The 14,805-nt window shown below is 35.1% G+C and overlaps 1 protein-coding gene across 1 annotated transcript; it reads right to left on the reverse strand.

Moving 5' to 3' along the window:
• Positions 1-734: 734 nt before the first annotated feature.
• On the reverse strand, positions 735-3,486 carry LOC110374202 (solute carrier family 22 member 1). Its single transcript, XM_021331807.3, has 3 exons — positions 3,139-3,486; positions 1,757-2,164; positions 735-1,583 (listed from the first exon to the last, which is right to left on the reverse strand). The coding sequence occupies exons 1-3, from the start codon at positions 3,483-3,485 to the stop codon at positions 869-871; spliced, it is 1,470 nt and encodes a 489-aa protein (XP_021187482.3). The 5' UTR covers position 3,486; the 3' UTR covers positions 735-868.
• Between the last annotated feature and the right edge of the window lie 11,319 nt (positions 3,487-14,805).

Consider the following 14,805-nt stretch of genomic DNA (forward strand, 5'->3'; position numbering starts at 1 on the left):
GATTGCTTGAGGTTTTCTGTTAGGTAATGAATTAATTATCATAGTTAACATCCTTTTTGATTACAAAAAGCCTGTAATTTGTATGTATATGAGCACAAAGCTTGCCCACACTAATTTGGTTATTTACATTTCTTATTGTTCTATCTATTGTCATATCAAAGAAAGAGCACGCAATAAGAAATCTCCAAGAACTCACAAGTTTCAACTGATCTTTCAATATCAGCAAAACAAAACAAAGCAAATCTTAAAATAAATACAAAATCCTCTCACATCCCAGCTATAAAACAATATTCTTACATATTGGACAAGTTAAAAACATCATACTTTATTCCACTTAGGTACTCCGCATTGTCGGTTATAAAAACTTTTTTCATTATCCTGTGTATAGGGAGCTTATTGAAAATAACAGTGTCGTGAGCTTCCCTTTGTTTTATTGTAAATTGCTACTCCTGGTACCAAAGTGTTTGTATGTCTTCGTACTACAGTACCCGATTGCAGATTTGTACGAGTTTTTTCCATGTTCGTTATTTTGATGGTGGGTTTTGTCTAACTTTAAAATTGCACAAGTATTTAGAATTATTAGACGCTGGATGCAGGTCGCTTCCAACAGGTATCTGTGGAGATCAAAGGGGGAGGCCTATGTTCAGCAGTGGACGTCCTATGGCTGAGATGATGATGATGATGATGATTTAGAATTATTGTTTTGGATGTTAGGTAAAAGATCATTTCATTTACATAAGTTTTAGTAAAGCCATGTATAATGTACATTTTTACCAAATTATAGATAATTCATAACATTTGTACTTCTCGAAAGAACACAGTATCTAAAACAATATTATCACATGTTGATAGCGTAATTCCTTTTAATTTATATCTGATCTAGTTGCACACTTTGCTGTCCAGACTTTCTCTTGGGTAAGCTTTTTGAATCTTCTAAAGATGATGGTAGTTCCACAAACTTCGTTTCTGGTAATGGTAAACACAAAAATCCTCCTATAATGGCCATTATTCCAAAAATAGCTCCCGAAACTACTTCAGACAAACCATTGATAGGAGGTGCAGTTATTTGACCAAGTCTTGACAGTACTGATAAGAAGCCTAACACAGTATTCCTTATAGAAGTCGGGAATAATTCCACACCATACAAAAACACGATAATAAAAGACATGAAAAAGAAAGTGTTGCAAATACAAGCTGTGCATACCCTCGCCAAGTTTGCATGTTCAGGAATCATTATAACTACTATCATTAATATCCCTGATAAGAAGGTGGTTGTCATCAGAAAAGATCGTCTGCCTAAGTGGTTTAGTAGGAATGCGCTGGTGATTGTTCCAGGTATGAGTAGAGCTCCAGAGATGGCAACGTTCCTGTGGATGTCGCCACTCATGTTGCCGATGTATTGAGTGACGCCATAGTACCCCATGCCACACACGAAGTAGTTGAAAGATATGCAGAACAGATTAATAATGAGCCTCCTGTGATGGAAGATTTGCCAGAACTTCACTTTGTGACTTTTGATGGAAGATTGAGCTGCGTAGTACTCTTCTATTTCTGTTTTGATATTATCTGCCGGCTTGCGGTTACTGAAACAGAAGAAAACTTCAGTTACGTGTGATCAGACTGATTTTAAGCATACACTACAATTTAATGACTAGCCCAAGTACCACATAGAACAATATTAACCCCGTATCTAAAATATGATGAATGTCTGCTGTATGTCAAAATATTCTACATTCTATTCCACTTTCATACTTACAAAGCTGCAATCTTCTCCAGCACGCGCGTTGCCTTATCAATTTTCCCGTGAGCTATCAACCACTTTGGGGACTCTAAGCACAGGCACCATGGAGTGACACACAAAAACGCCGGCACTGACAGAGCTAGTTGGAAAACGTCACAGTGCCTTATGAGGTAGGAGATTCCTGCCAATGACAAGTGGCTCATGTTGACAGGTAGGTGGTAAAGGGCTGAGACCGTTTCTCTGTAGTTGGTTCCACAGTATTCGATAATGAGCACGTAGCCGGTGACGATTGCTCCACCGGAGCCAATACCCTCGATACAGCGAATCACGATGAATGATGCGGCGGTTGGCATGAATGGGACCAGGCAACCCGCTGATGCCATCACGAGTGTGCTTAGTGAAAATATTGGTAGGCGACCGAACCTGCAAAAAATGTTCAGTATTATTTATACTGTAGACGGAAAATAAATGAGAAGACTGTTTTGAAGATTTTCAAATAATATTACGTGGATATTAAACCTAATTTTGATTTGAGAAACGGATAAAGTAATTAGGATGGAGAATAGGACTTGTAGTTTGGATCCTGTTCTCGATGTCGGTAGCCACCTACTTTTTTATCCTTTTAATTTATGTTCTCTCTCTCTCTCTGTTTTTTTTTTGTAAGAATATTTAAAAATGCATAATGTTGAAGTGAATTAAGTGAAATCAGAGAGAAGAGAAACATCTTCTACTGATCCGCAAATCGCACTTCAATTATTAGCTTGAAGACTGAAATTTTCAGTAGCAATCGCTTGATTAATGCAGCAACTCACATCACAATTCAGTTTACAGGAAATTTCAGTTCACAATGTATACTCTGCTTAACGCAATTAATTGGAAACGTTTGCCAACGTTCATCAATATTTTAATATTAATTTTGAGTGACGAGACTCTTTTTCAAACAGGAATATCAACGGTAATTTAATTAAGGAGCTGACAGTAATTAAAAGGTAGTCAGCTGTGAAAATTAAAATACTATTACATCAAATCATAGGATATGATCCTGACGCTGATTTTAATGAAATTTGCTCTTGAAATAGGGGATTTTTTGCAAAGTGTCAGTTAACTGCGTTATTTGGTTAAGATATTGGTGGTCTTACTCATTATTCCATTATATACTCCATTAAATACACGTTATTTACTATGAATATAGGTAGGTAGAAAATTTAAAACAACCCTATAGTAACCTGTTATCTCTAGGTTCACCTACGCCTGCCAAAGTTCTTCAAATGCATCGTCTAAGTACGTAACAATATTATAAGCACATTTTTTCCGCACTTTTACCCGCGTCTCGTGGGACGTACAGGGATAAAATATAGCCTTTGATATTCAGGATGCGTTAATATAAAAACACTGACCTATCAGACAGGAACCCGAAGAACAAAGCTCCAAGTAACAATCCAAAATACAGCATGCTTTGCGAAAAGCTAACCAGCCATGCATTTTCACAAACTATAGAATACTTCGTCTGCATGGTCTCGGTGAACACACTTTTATCCCAAACAGGGTTTTCACAAGGACACTGGTTATCCGAAAAGTTACCACTATTCCCACAAGTAAATTGCATATGCGGAGACAGAAATAGTAAACTCAATACATGCCAAAATACCGGTATTTTGCAGAAAAAAAGAAGTGTAAATAAATATAAATGGTAGCAGGTTTTGCGATGGAAATATCTGTCGACTGGGTTTTTTAAAATCTGCATGTTTACATCTATTACATGAAGAATTCGATCGAGTTGGCTCTGGTTGTCAGTCACTGTATTTTTTTTTATTTAGGTACGTTTTTTTGTAGTTTCGTCGACAAATTTTTAAGTATTATTTGTCGGCTTTTGGTGAAAAACAACTATTTTAAAGCCACATTTAATAATTTTGTGTAAATATGCCTAATTCTCATTATTACCAACAAGACAATTGTTTAACAACAACTGCTTACTTTGAAAATTCTATCAATAATATGACCCTAAATAGTAATTAGAAGTTTATTATTCGCCACTTCTTCTTTCCAACCTAACACTAGGAAGTGGTGAAAGGGGGGTGCTGTCATTTTTGTAACTTTGATGTTAAAAAGTGCTAATCTAATTAGCCTATTTTAATAAACGGTTTTTGACTTAGACTTTGACTTTAATGAAATCCTAAAAGCATCTGGAAAAAATATAGCTGAAATGCATCACAGAATCCCCTCGACCCCAGCCTAACAAAACCAATATCACATAAGGTTCGTATCAACTGTTAGAACGAGATCAGCAGCCACCCTTATATGCTCAAATCGCTAACATTTTGCTAACAGCTAAAATATACGTTCCTGAGATAGTATTCAGAGCATTAACTGTTACACCAACATCATTTTGCGGCTGAAAAAGACGTAACTAGTCTTTATTTTTATAACGGTAGGGGTGAGAATAGCTTTTCTTGGTTGTAAAGATCAAATTGTAAGAAAATTCGGGTATGTGCAGATGTATAGTAGGTACTAGATGAGCGGTTTCATTTTCATTTTAGAAGAACAAGATATTTAACTGCTACATAGTGGCGTAATGCTTTACTGAAACATAATTTTTTATGTACTTATCCCCCTAATTTTGTGTTCTCTTGTATAGTGCCAATAAATGTTTTTTCTTTCTGTCTAAATGTGCATTCTGTTCATCAAGTCCATAATAAGTTTTGAATTTGTTGCAGTTTACGGATTAATTTTCAATACTAATTGAATACTCTCAGCAATCACCTTTAAAACATGTAAAGCAAGCATAAAGATACAAATAAATAAAAAATAATGTTATTCTATAAGCTGAGTTTAATTAAACCTTCCCGGATCGAAGGGCCACATTTTTTTCAGCAGCCACATCCAGTTTCGGTGTACATCGAGGAATGGAAGACGTCCAAGTAACGCCTTTGATAATGTATGATGCGAGGGCTGGCGTAGTCAGAATTGATTGATACGATTTTAAGTGCCGCATATATGAAATCATTTTTTTATTCATTCAAAGCTGTCTTTTGGCGTATGTCAGTTTTTGGTGTAGACATTTTCAGTCCGTGAAGTACAAGGTTATGTTTATTAAAAGCCCTCTTATATGTAGGTACCTTATGTAGGTAAATTATTTATTTTATTTGTATTTATATAATTTCTCAAGTTGAAATTTCTATTAGCTTCATATTTTTTATATTTAGCGTTCGACTAATAAATGACGTCTCATTTATTTCAGTCTTCTTCTTTATCAAGTCCAGGCCAATTAATTCTAAATGCATCAGATCCTAACAATCTCATGTAAGCAAATAATGTTATACCCGATTAAATATGGAAAACATGAACTTACGTTATTATTTTTTTTTATAAAAAAACCGCCTATGTGCGAACTCCACGAAGGGTTCCGTACCATTATTTATAAAACGTACAAAAAAAAAATCACGTTTGTTGTATGGGAGCCCCCCAAAATATTTATTTAATTCTAGTTTTCAGTATTTGTTGTGATTGCGGCAACAAAAATAGTTCATTTGTGAAAGTTTCAGTCCTCTTACTATCACGGTTCATGAGATACAGCCTGGTGACAGACGGACGGAAGGACAGTGGAGCGAAAACAATAGGGTCCCGTTTTACCCTTTGGGAAAGGAACCCTAAAAATTATCGCACCCTGTGGAAAAATGTTTACATCAGATTATGAAATATAAGTACATTTAAAAATAAACTTTATCTTGACGTGACATAGGTACTCTTAAATGACATAAAAATGCATTTTAGCAAAATATGCTCTTAGAACATTTAATACCGATAAATCATTTGAATTCCAACTCGCTGCAGGTTCGTGTTATTAATCATGTCAGTGGCTTAATGTCGAGTATGACGTGCGGGATAATATCATCTTGCTTACACGAGTCTACACATAATTATATATCATAGCTACTCTCGAAGATTTTTCGTGCGTAAATCTTTCGATTACAGGTGAATATTTGAATGAGATCGAAAAATATCAAGTCGTAAAATCTGTAGGTATTATTAATAGCCTAAATGTACTTACAATTAAAACCAATGAATAGTTAGATAGCTATATAAAATTACTTAAAAAAATTGCGAATCAAATGACCAGATAGGTACCTACCCATATTCAATGAGGTATTTGAGAAGGTACACTAGGCAACTTACGTAATTAAACCATCGTACAGACAAATTATTAAGCTGTAGTTCATAATAATTATATTCCCAAGTTCAGGGTATTCATAATTAGAAAACTAGAATTAACGTATAATTCCCAAATACACATAAGCTTACCACTCAGAGCAAACGTGCAGTATTTGGTTTACCAAAGTAAATTAGCTACATAAACGTAGTTGAGTGAATTAACTGCATAAACATAGAACATACTAGCTTTTACAGCAATTTCACCCGCTTTCCGAGAGAACTATTTTCTGCAAATGGATAAAAAGTGGCCTATAAGCCTCTGATATAAGCTATAGTGTAGACTATTTTCATTCGTTTTTTGAGAAAGGTGAACAAACATCCACAAATTCAAAATCAAAAACTTTTATTCAAATTAGGCTGAAAATCAGCACTTTTCGAACGTCAAGAACAAAAGACAAGCACCAAAACGCTCGTCCTTCACTACTTCCTCTGTGTTTTTACTGAAAATAAAAAGTGGCACAATAAATTACCCAGCAACACATGTCTGTCTATCATACAAAACAAGTCCAATGTTATATACATACATTCACCCATACAAACTTTCATAGTTTTAATATTAGTAGGATAGTATAAGATACAAACAATGATATACATACGTACGTACAGGCTACTAAAACCAAATCGTGAATATTCCGTAGCAACAATTGGTAACAGAGAGAAATCTAATACTTCCTGGATTCACTCGGCTCTATTCAAATTGGTAAATTGAAGTTTAACTACAGAACATTTCCGAATAGGAATTATCTACTTGATTAACTCATTATTGGCATTTCAGCGGTTTGAAATTATCTAGGACACAGGCTATGACCGTTGTTTCATCTCTCGAAAGCCAAACTTGTATGTGTACGTTTTGAATTGAAATAAAAATGGTCTATGGTAAATGTAATCTTTTTTCGTCATTCGTTCTTCGCAGCGCTCCACTATACGCTAGTCAGAAAAAAAGTCCAGATATCAAATTTTGATTCCCAATTTAGTTTCACTCCATTTTTTTGGAATCTCGTATCTGCGTAGGTACTGCAGAGCAAACAAAAACGGAGAATTCAGTAAAAATATTAGTTGTTCGTCCGTCCGTCCAATCAAGTTCAATTTGAGCGCGGAATTACGAACTTCTGTTTCGGAGGTAAAAACGCCTATCCTTGAATGCTATTTTTAAAGCTCGACCAAAAATTTTAAATGAAATCGGCTCCAATTTATTCAGATAATATAATAATAACGACGGATTTTTTTGCATTTAAAGATACATAATACATAACTAAGACCGAAAATACCTCATAAACCTCCTAGAGTCTAATTACCTACGTTCAACACTAGCAGATAGTCCAAGATTAACGTCACACTGAAGATGTTAGGCTGCGCTCACACGAGCCAACTGTATCAGGAGCGTGCAAGTGATTTATGCACTGTGAACAGGGAACGGCTCGATAAGAGCCGACGTGCAAGCCGCTGTAATTTAAGCTCGTGTGGACCCGGCTTTGCGATATTCGTCAGTCGAATTTATAGCGTATGTGAGTGGAAGAACAATTTTTTGTTTTTTTGGCAATTTTTGGGAATGATCTAGGTAAGAGTTGATTAGTGAAAAACGTTCAGTTTTGTCAGTTCCATCAGTTACATACCAATTTTTCTCTCTTTTTGGTCCGTATGTGCAGATGTGCGTATTAGCAGTCCGTTTGACCAGTTCAGTTTAGTTAGAAATAATTAATGAATGAAAGACTGTTCACTCGATACAGTATAACAAAGAAACAAGGATAAGATAAGACTATACGGCAAATATTTTTTTATAGTTTGAGTCATACAATCTTTGCGACATATCTGCGCGATGCGATGCAATTACCGATGACTACGTACAAATTCGTTCTCATATTCATCGTCTTGCTCAAAGAAAACCGTTATAGAAACTCTCGGTAGCACTTCGGTTGATAGAGTTGACCCCAAGGCTTAATATTCAGTGACAACGCATGCAATCACTAGATGAACGAGAAAGTTACCGAGCCCAGCTTAGTTACATTTTTAATATTCAATTTCATCTCAGTCAATTTAATATAGATCGGTCCTGTGGCTTCTTTTGTGTGGGAAACTTTAATTTAATGCTGCAAGAATATTTAAAATGAGAATTTCAATACTAAGAATTAGGCGTTTCAAAGGACCAATATTAAAGATTTGCGACTACACATTACAAGTAATAAATATGAGTACATTATTTATTTATCGAACTAGCTTCTGCCAGAGGTTTCATCCGTTACTCGAGGGAACTGTTTCCAGCTCCCAGATAAAAAGTAGCCTTATGTTATTCTGATTTACAAGGTATATTACTGCGAAGTTTCATTAAAATTTATCCAATAGTTTTTGCGTGAAAGAGAAACAAAATCTATCTACAGGTACATATAAACTCGCCCATTTTGCAATATCAGTAAGTTTATCAATATTACATTCTTGGCCATTAAGAAATCTAAAACTAAAAACGTAATAAAGATTTTTTTTTCGTAAATCCTTTTCATCAGACTATCAAATAGCATACGGAATTTTCAGAGACAATGTTTGCAGTTCGTATTTCGCCTGTCTGTCAGAATTTCTGCTAGTAGACCGGACAGACGTGCGTTTATGACGGGAACAGAACCTTTGTGTTTCGTATCTTTGGCTTGCATTGTTTCGGAGATAAAATAACATTAGCCAGTCATGGAGTTGTTGATAAAGGATGTTAGGATAGAACTTTTGAGTTGGTATTTTGTTATGCTGTTTAGATGTGATTGCAATATATTTTTTGTGTGCATATGTGTTATTTTGAATATTCCTTACAAAGTTTACTTTCTTTTCTTACGCGACTGCGTAGAAGAGTTATAAAAACTTAAAGCAATAGCGAGCCCGTTTTATAGATAAACGGTGGCTTTCTATCGCAGGTAAACATACACTCTGAATAAGAACTATAGTTACAATAATATAGAATTTTAAAATATCGGATAAGTAAAGCCACCCCGTTTTAAATACAATGAATATTAGAAAAACTAATTTTGTCAATTTTGACTTTCCGTGACACACAAACTACTTCTAAAATACTTCTAAAATCTCCAATAAAAAAGCGCCCGCTATCTCTCACACTTAGACCACACCCTATTCGTATTGAATTCATAAGCACAGCATAGGTGGAGAGCACAAAGCACTCACCGCAGCGGACAATAGCCGCTCACAGTGTGACCACGTCCTGGTCAAAGCTGACATCTTTTGCTTTTGGTCCTAGTGCGAGTATACTTCGGTGGAGGCTTTGTAGGACTTGCGTGTTATTTGGTCCTTTGGGTTTGAAGTTTTGTTTTGTGTATTTTTTAACCGACTTCCCAAAAAGGATGAGGTTCTCAATTCGGCCGGTATGTTTTTTTTTTGTTAAATTGTTATGGATAAAAATTGACGTACCTAACTATTGTCGTCACTTAATCAGAATTGAATAAAAGAGGATGAATGAGAGTTTTAAATATATTTCTTATTAATTAAACCATGGTTAGATAGGTAATTTTCTTTTAATTACAACTTAACGATTCTACTTTTATACAAAACTAGCTGTTGCCCGCGACTTCGTACGCGGATCCTGTCCCTTATGCCAGCGACTACGGGGTCAGCAAAATCAAAGATCTAAATAGTCTGATATTGAATTTTAAGGGACCGAAGAGAAACGTTCTATATACTTAATTTTTGTACTTTAACAGCAAAAGCACAGCAGACTAAACAAAACGCTGAGAACTGAACCGCAATAGACGTGACCATAGGGATAAAAGTAGTGATTCTAATCCGCATTTGTGTGTGGCAAAAATATTACACAAGTATTATTACGTAAAAAAACATTAAATAGATGACAAAGTCGTGGTGACTTAGTGGAAGTCGTGGTGGTTTAGTGGGTAGAGAACCAATCTCTCAAGTATGAGCGTGCGTCATTGATTCCAGGTCTGGCAAGTGCCTGCCAATGCAACTTTTCTAAGTTCATATGTACTTTCTACGTATATTTTGGATACCAATGACCGTCATTTGGAGGGGATGTTAAACTGTAGGTTATGGCTGTCATTGAACATTCTTGGCATTCTATAGTCCCGAGGTCTGGAAGAGACATACAATATAATAATGAGATATAACGCAACAAAGTCGGAGAGTGGGGGCTCGTGACGCCACGTCTAGGTATATATAAAATTTGTGAATTCAAGCGTTGTTTTATCTTCGTTATTATTTGTTTGTGAGAGAGAGAAAAGAAAAATACGTGTCTAAAAGACGGACTAATTACTTTTTTGATTCACCATACCTATTTCATAACATTCATTTCTATACATTTCAAGTGTAGTATTGCTCCTGAAGTTCCACATCAGGTGTTCCAGATTTTCGATGTTTATACGTCAATAGAGAGTGCATCAGATTGAACAACTTTTGCTAAAACGTCATACCTCTATATGCTATAGTCTAGCTGGGCCCCTGGTGTTCCACATCAGGTGTTTTCGATCTTCAATTTGTGTAAGTCAATAGAAAGTGCTTATCAAATTGAACAACTTTTGCTAAAACGTCATACCTGTATATGGTATAGAGAAGCTGGGCTCTTGGGGTTCCACATCAGGTGTTCCAGATCTTAAAATTTATTATCTCAGCTGAAAATGCTCATCACATGAAACAATTTTTGCCATGGCACCATTTTTGTATCTCTAATAGTTTTGTTGGTCTGTAGGAGTTCTGCATCAGGTCTTCAAGTTTCGAAGATAAATTATAGCCTATATGTTGACCAGGCTTAATACTGATACAACAAAGAAAAAATCATTGAAATCCGTTCAGTAGTTCGGAAGATTAGCGTGTACAAATCTAAGAAGATGTATACAAACTTTCATCCCCTATTTTATCCCCTTAGGGATGGAATTTATCAAAATCCTTTCTTAAGGGTTGCCTACGCTATAGTAGCTTTATGCATGCAAAGTCTCAGTCCGATCGGTTTAAAATTGACAAAGTTTCATACAAACTTTCATCCCCTATTTTATCCCCTTGGGGGTAGAATTGATCAAAATCCTTTCTTAGCGGATGCCTACGTCATAACATCTACCTGCATGCCAAATTTCAGCCCGATCCGTCCAGTGGTTTCAGCTGTGCGTTGATAGATCACTATGTCAGTCAGTCAGTCAGTCAGTCACCTTTGAGTTTTATATATTTAGATATCGTATTTATAAAACATGCATGCAAAAAAAAAACTGCATTCAAAAATTCCATCCCACTGACGTTTGCAGTTCTTGCGAACATATTTTGTGCCAAATGAAATTCAGTTTCAATTATTCTCAACCAGCCATAAATTGAAGATCTCCCAGCATATTGATATTTTTGAACGCAATTTTTATTTCGCTTCGCAAAAGATTGCGTTTTTGGACGAAAAATTAATTACATTTCGATGATTAAACGAATCATATCGTGGTATTTCAGGGAATTGGTGGTGGTTCCTTTTTTTCTATAGGAACGTTACCGCTTCTAGGTAAAATGTACAGTTTTGAGAAATGAGCTCAAAAGCTTTCTCGTTATCGCATTTTGAGATGCAACAAGTTCTGTTAAAAAGTATTAACTGATGGTGGCTTATTTACTGCTACTAGCTGTTCACCGCTGTTTTACCCGAGTCCCAAAAGGAACTTAACTCTCTTATTCTTGAATCCGGTTTAAAAAAGGTGCCTGTGTACTTACACAGGATTTAGATTATTTAAGTACCAAATAATATTAAAATCGGTTCATAATATTATAATTTTATTTATTAAAAAGACAGACAGACCGATAAACAGAGTTTTTTTTTTGCATTTTTTAAATATTAATAAGTAGGATTTAACCTTGTATGATTAAAAGCGGATAAATATTTATTTCCTATTATAATAATTTAAGATGCAAAAAAAGTAAAATTAATACACATACCCACAAAACGAATGTTCTGATCACAAGCCAAATTGAATTTTACTTATTTTCTCCATAAATAAAATAAAGATCTGTCTGAATGTTTGCAGAACATTTACATTTTAACGTGAACCTGTATTTTTGTTGAATCGAAAGGTTTATGTTTGTTCTATGTAAATGAGATCTGATTTTTTCTGACGTATTTACAGATAACCACAGGTTTTATCAGAAGACAGGAATAATGAATATTTTTGGTCCTTTCATCCGAAGTTAATCTTGTAGCGGGACAAAATAATGATGATTTTCTTTTTAGTTGTTGTATTTATATGCAACATAAACTAGTTCAATATCCATCACTTAGATTTCATACATAAGTTGTTCCTCACAGTTTCTCCCGCGTCCCGAAGGATCGACAGATTTTTTGCACTCTGATAAAAAGTTACCTGAATACTGTAATTTCAATCGGTTCAGTACCAATTTTTGGCGTGATAGCCGAGACAGACAAACCGAGCTGCTTTTGCAATTATAATAAGAAGGATTGAAAAACAAAATATGGTGAAGGTAAAACGCAGATAAAATATTACTGAAAGGTTTTTGCAAACAAGAGAAAATCGTAACTAACACTGGGAAAAGTTTAGGCAGATGATGATGATATTATTATTCCTTTTACCGGACATAAAAATAAACCTCTACCCACAATAAAGGCCGATATAATAATAACCGGAAAATGACACGTGTCCAAAGGAGATTAAGTAATAACAGTCGGCATTACGATTGTCGCATGAGCGCGCACAATCCGCGCCATGTAAGCTAAGCCTAATCTGATACGGCATTGTGTATGCCGCCTAATTATTGAGCTCAGCTGTTTGTGTACACGGCACCTAATGTACATATTTTTATTTAATAGGCCCCGCCCATGTCAGATGGTCGGTGACTGATTTTTTGTAGGAGAAAAATATCAATCAAAATCAATCAATTTTTTTTATTTCAAGTAAGCCTTTGCAGGCTCTTATGAAACGGCATATTATTTGCACGGTTCCAAAATGTTGGTCTCATGGAGAAGAGCCGGCAAGAAACTCCATAGAACTAATTCTAATAGAACACAATATTGCTATAATGGTGCAAGTTTGTACATGTCCGACAAAAAGTTGATCAGAAAATCACGATTAGATCATCCTATAAAAAGTAGGACATAGACTGGCAATATTATGGCCTACTTAAGTGCTTGAAATTATTTTTCAAAAATAAAAATTATTTTAGTTGTGGACTGTTACTGATAATTGTTTATTGGTATTTATTTGTGAATGGTATATTAAAAAAAAACTATAAAAAAAAACTTTTTTACAAAAAAATTAAACCGACTTCCCAAAACACTAAAAAGCAAAAAAAAAAAACTATTTTTAGGTGCATCGGCCTAGAATTCGGTGTCTAATGGATGTTACTAAGTTAATTTTGCCACCGACTTCTAGGCCGATGCACCTAAAAATAGTTTTTTTTTTTTTGCTTTTTGTTTTGGGAAGTCGGTTTAATTTTTTTGTAAAAGTTTTTTTTAAAGCTTTTCAGTGATACGTATAGTTGTCACTATCCATACAAGTGGGAAGTTCTCATCAATACAAAGAATATAAGTCCAAATACGAGGTATTTTACATATTCAGTTGTCGAGTTCCCTCGACTTTCTCTGGTCTCCATCATCAGGTCAGCTTCAAACCTTCACTGTTGCAAAGGTCTTGTCAATACAAATAATTTAAGCCCAAACACGAGGTAGTTTACATATTCAGTTGTCGAGTTCCCTCGACCATCTCTGGTTTCCATCATCAGATCAGCTCCAAATCTTCACTGTTGAATAGTGCTTTTAGGCGTACACCTGAGTATCAAGTTTTTACCCTATGTATGCCTACAACTTTCGAAAGTTGCCCTCGATTTCTCAGGGTTTCCATCATCAGATCCTGACCTGATGACTATGGGACCAACTGGCAGCTATTCCGAGTCGAACAAAAAAAGAATCACGTAAATCGGTCCATAAACCTCGGAGTAATCGATGTACATACATAGAAAAAAAAAAAAAAACATACCGGCCGAATTGATAACCTCCTCCTTTTTGGGAAGTCGGTTAAAAAAATACATTTTGATTCCCATACCAGCTTTTTAGTTTACCTTTTTTGTTTTAGGACGTGGGAACGTATTTATTTTTAAATGTGTGTTTGATACGATATCGTTATACGATTGAACAATTAATGATTCTATGAATTTGAAATATGAAATCATGAATTTAATAATGTTGGAAAATTAAAATGCTATTGTAGGTTTTCACGTATCCATTTCGAATTCCGTATAAATAAAATTATGTATCATTAGCATACCTATCAATTCATTTTTAGTCCTGGTATCCGATAATTTAAAAATGTTTCTATTGCATTGTATTCCTATGTTGTAAAAGTATAACATATCACTTAATTGTTGTATTAGTCGTAATTAATAGAATAGGTAGTTTTTAATTGAAATTGCTTTACGGTTTAATTTATCTATATACTTACTTTATAAACAAAAGCGGCAAATGCTAATTTACGTTTGTTTTAAGATATAATAGAAAAAAAGTGTACAAACGCTCATCTCAAAGTAATCCCAACAACAAAGAGACTTTCTATCATTCATATGCAACATTCCATAAAGCAACTAATAACACATTCTTTTTACAAACACACATTAAACACACACACACACATTGTCACAAAGCCATCGATCACCCACACAAACACATCAGAAATGCCACGATCTGAATGCATTTAATCTCCAGAACCGCAACGTTCCGCAATATCGTCATGATGAGGAGCAGACAATGGACCCTCGATCTCTACTGGATATTAAGTTTCCGCTGCCATCACAATGAAATGCCTAGGCTTCGTGTATGAATTAGTTCGGGCCATTCATGTCGGTATTATTCATTGTTATCTTCGGCCAGTGTTCCGTTACAGGGA

This window comes from Helicoverpa armigera, chromosome 10, assembly GCF_030705265.1.
Source record: "Helicoverpa armigera isolate CAAS_96S chromosome 10, ASM3070526v1, whole genome shotgun sequence".
NCBI lineage: Eukaryota > Metazoa > Arthropoda > Insecta > Lepidoptera > Noctuidae > Helicoverpa > Helicoverpa armigera.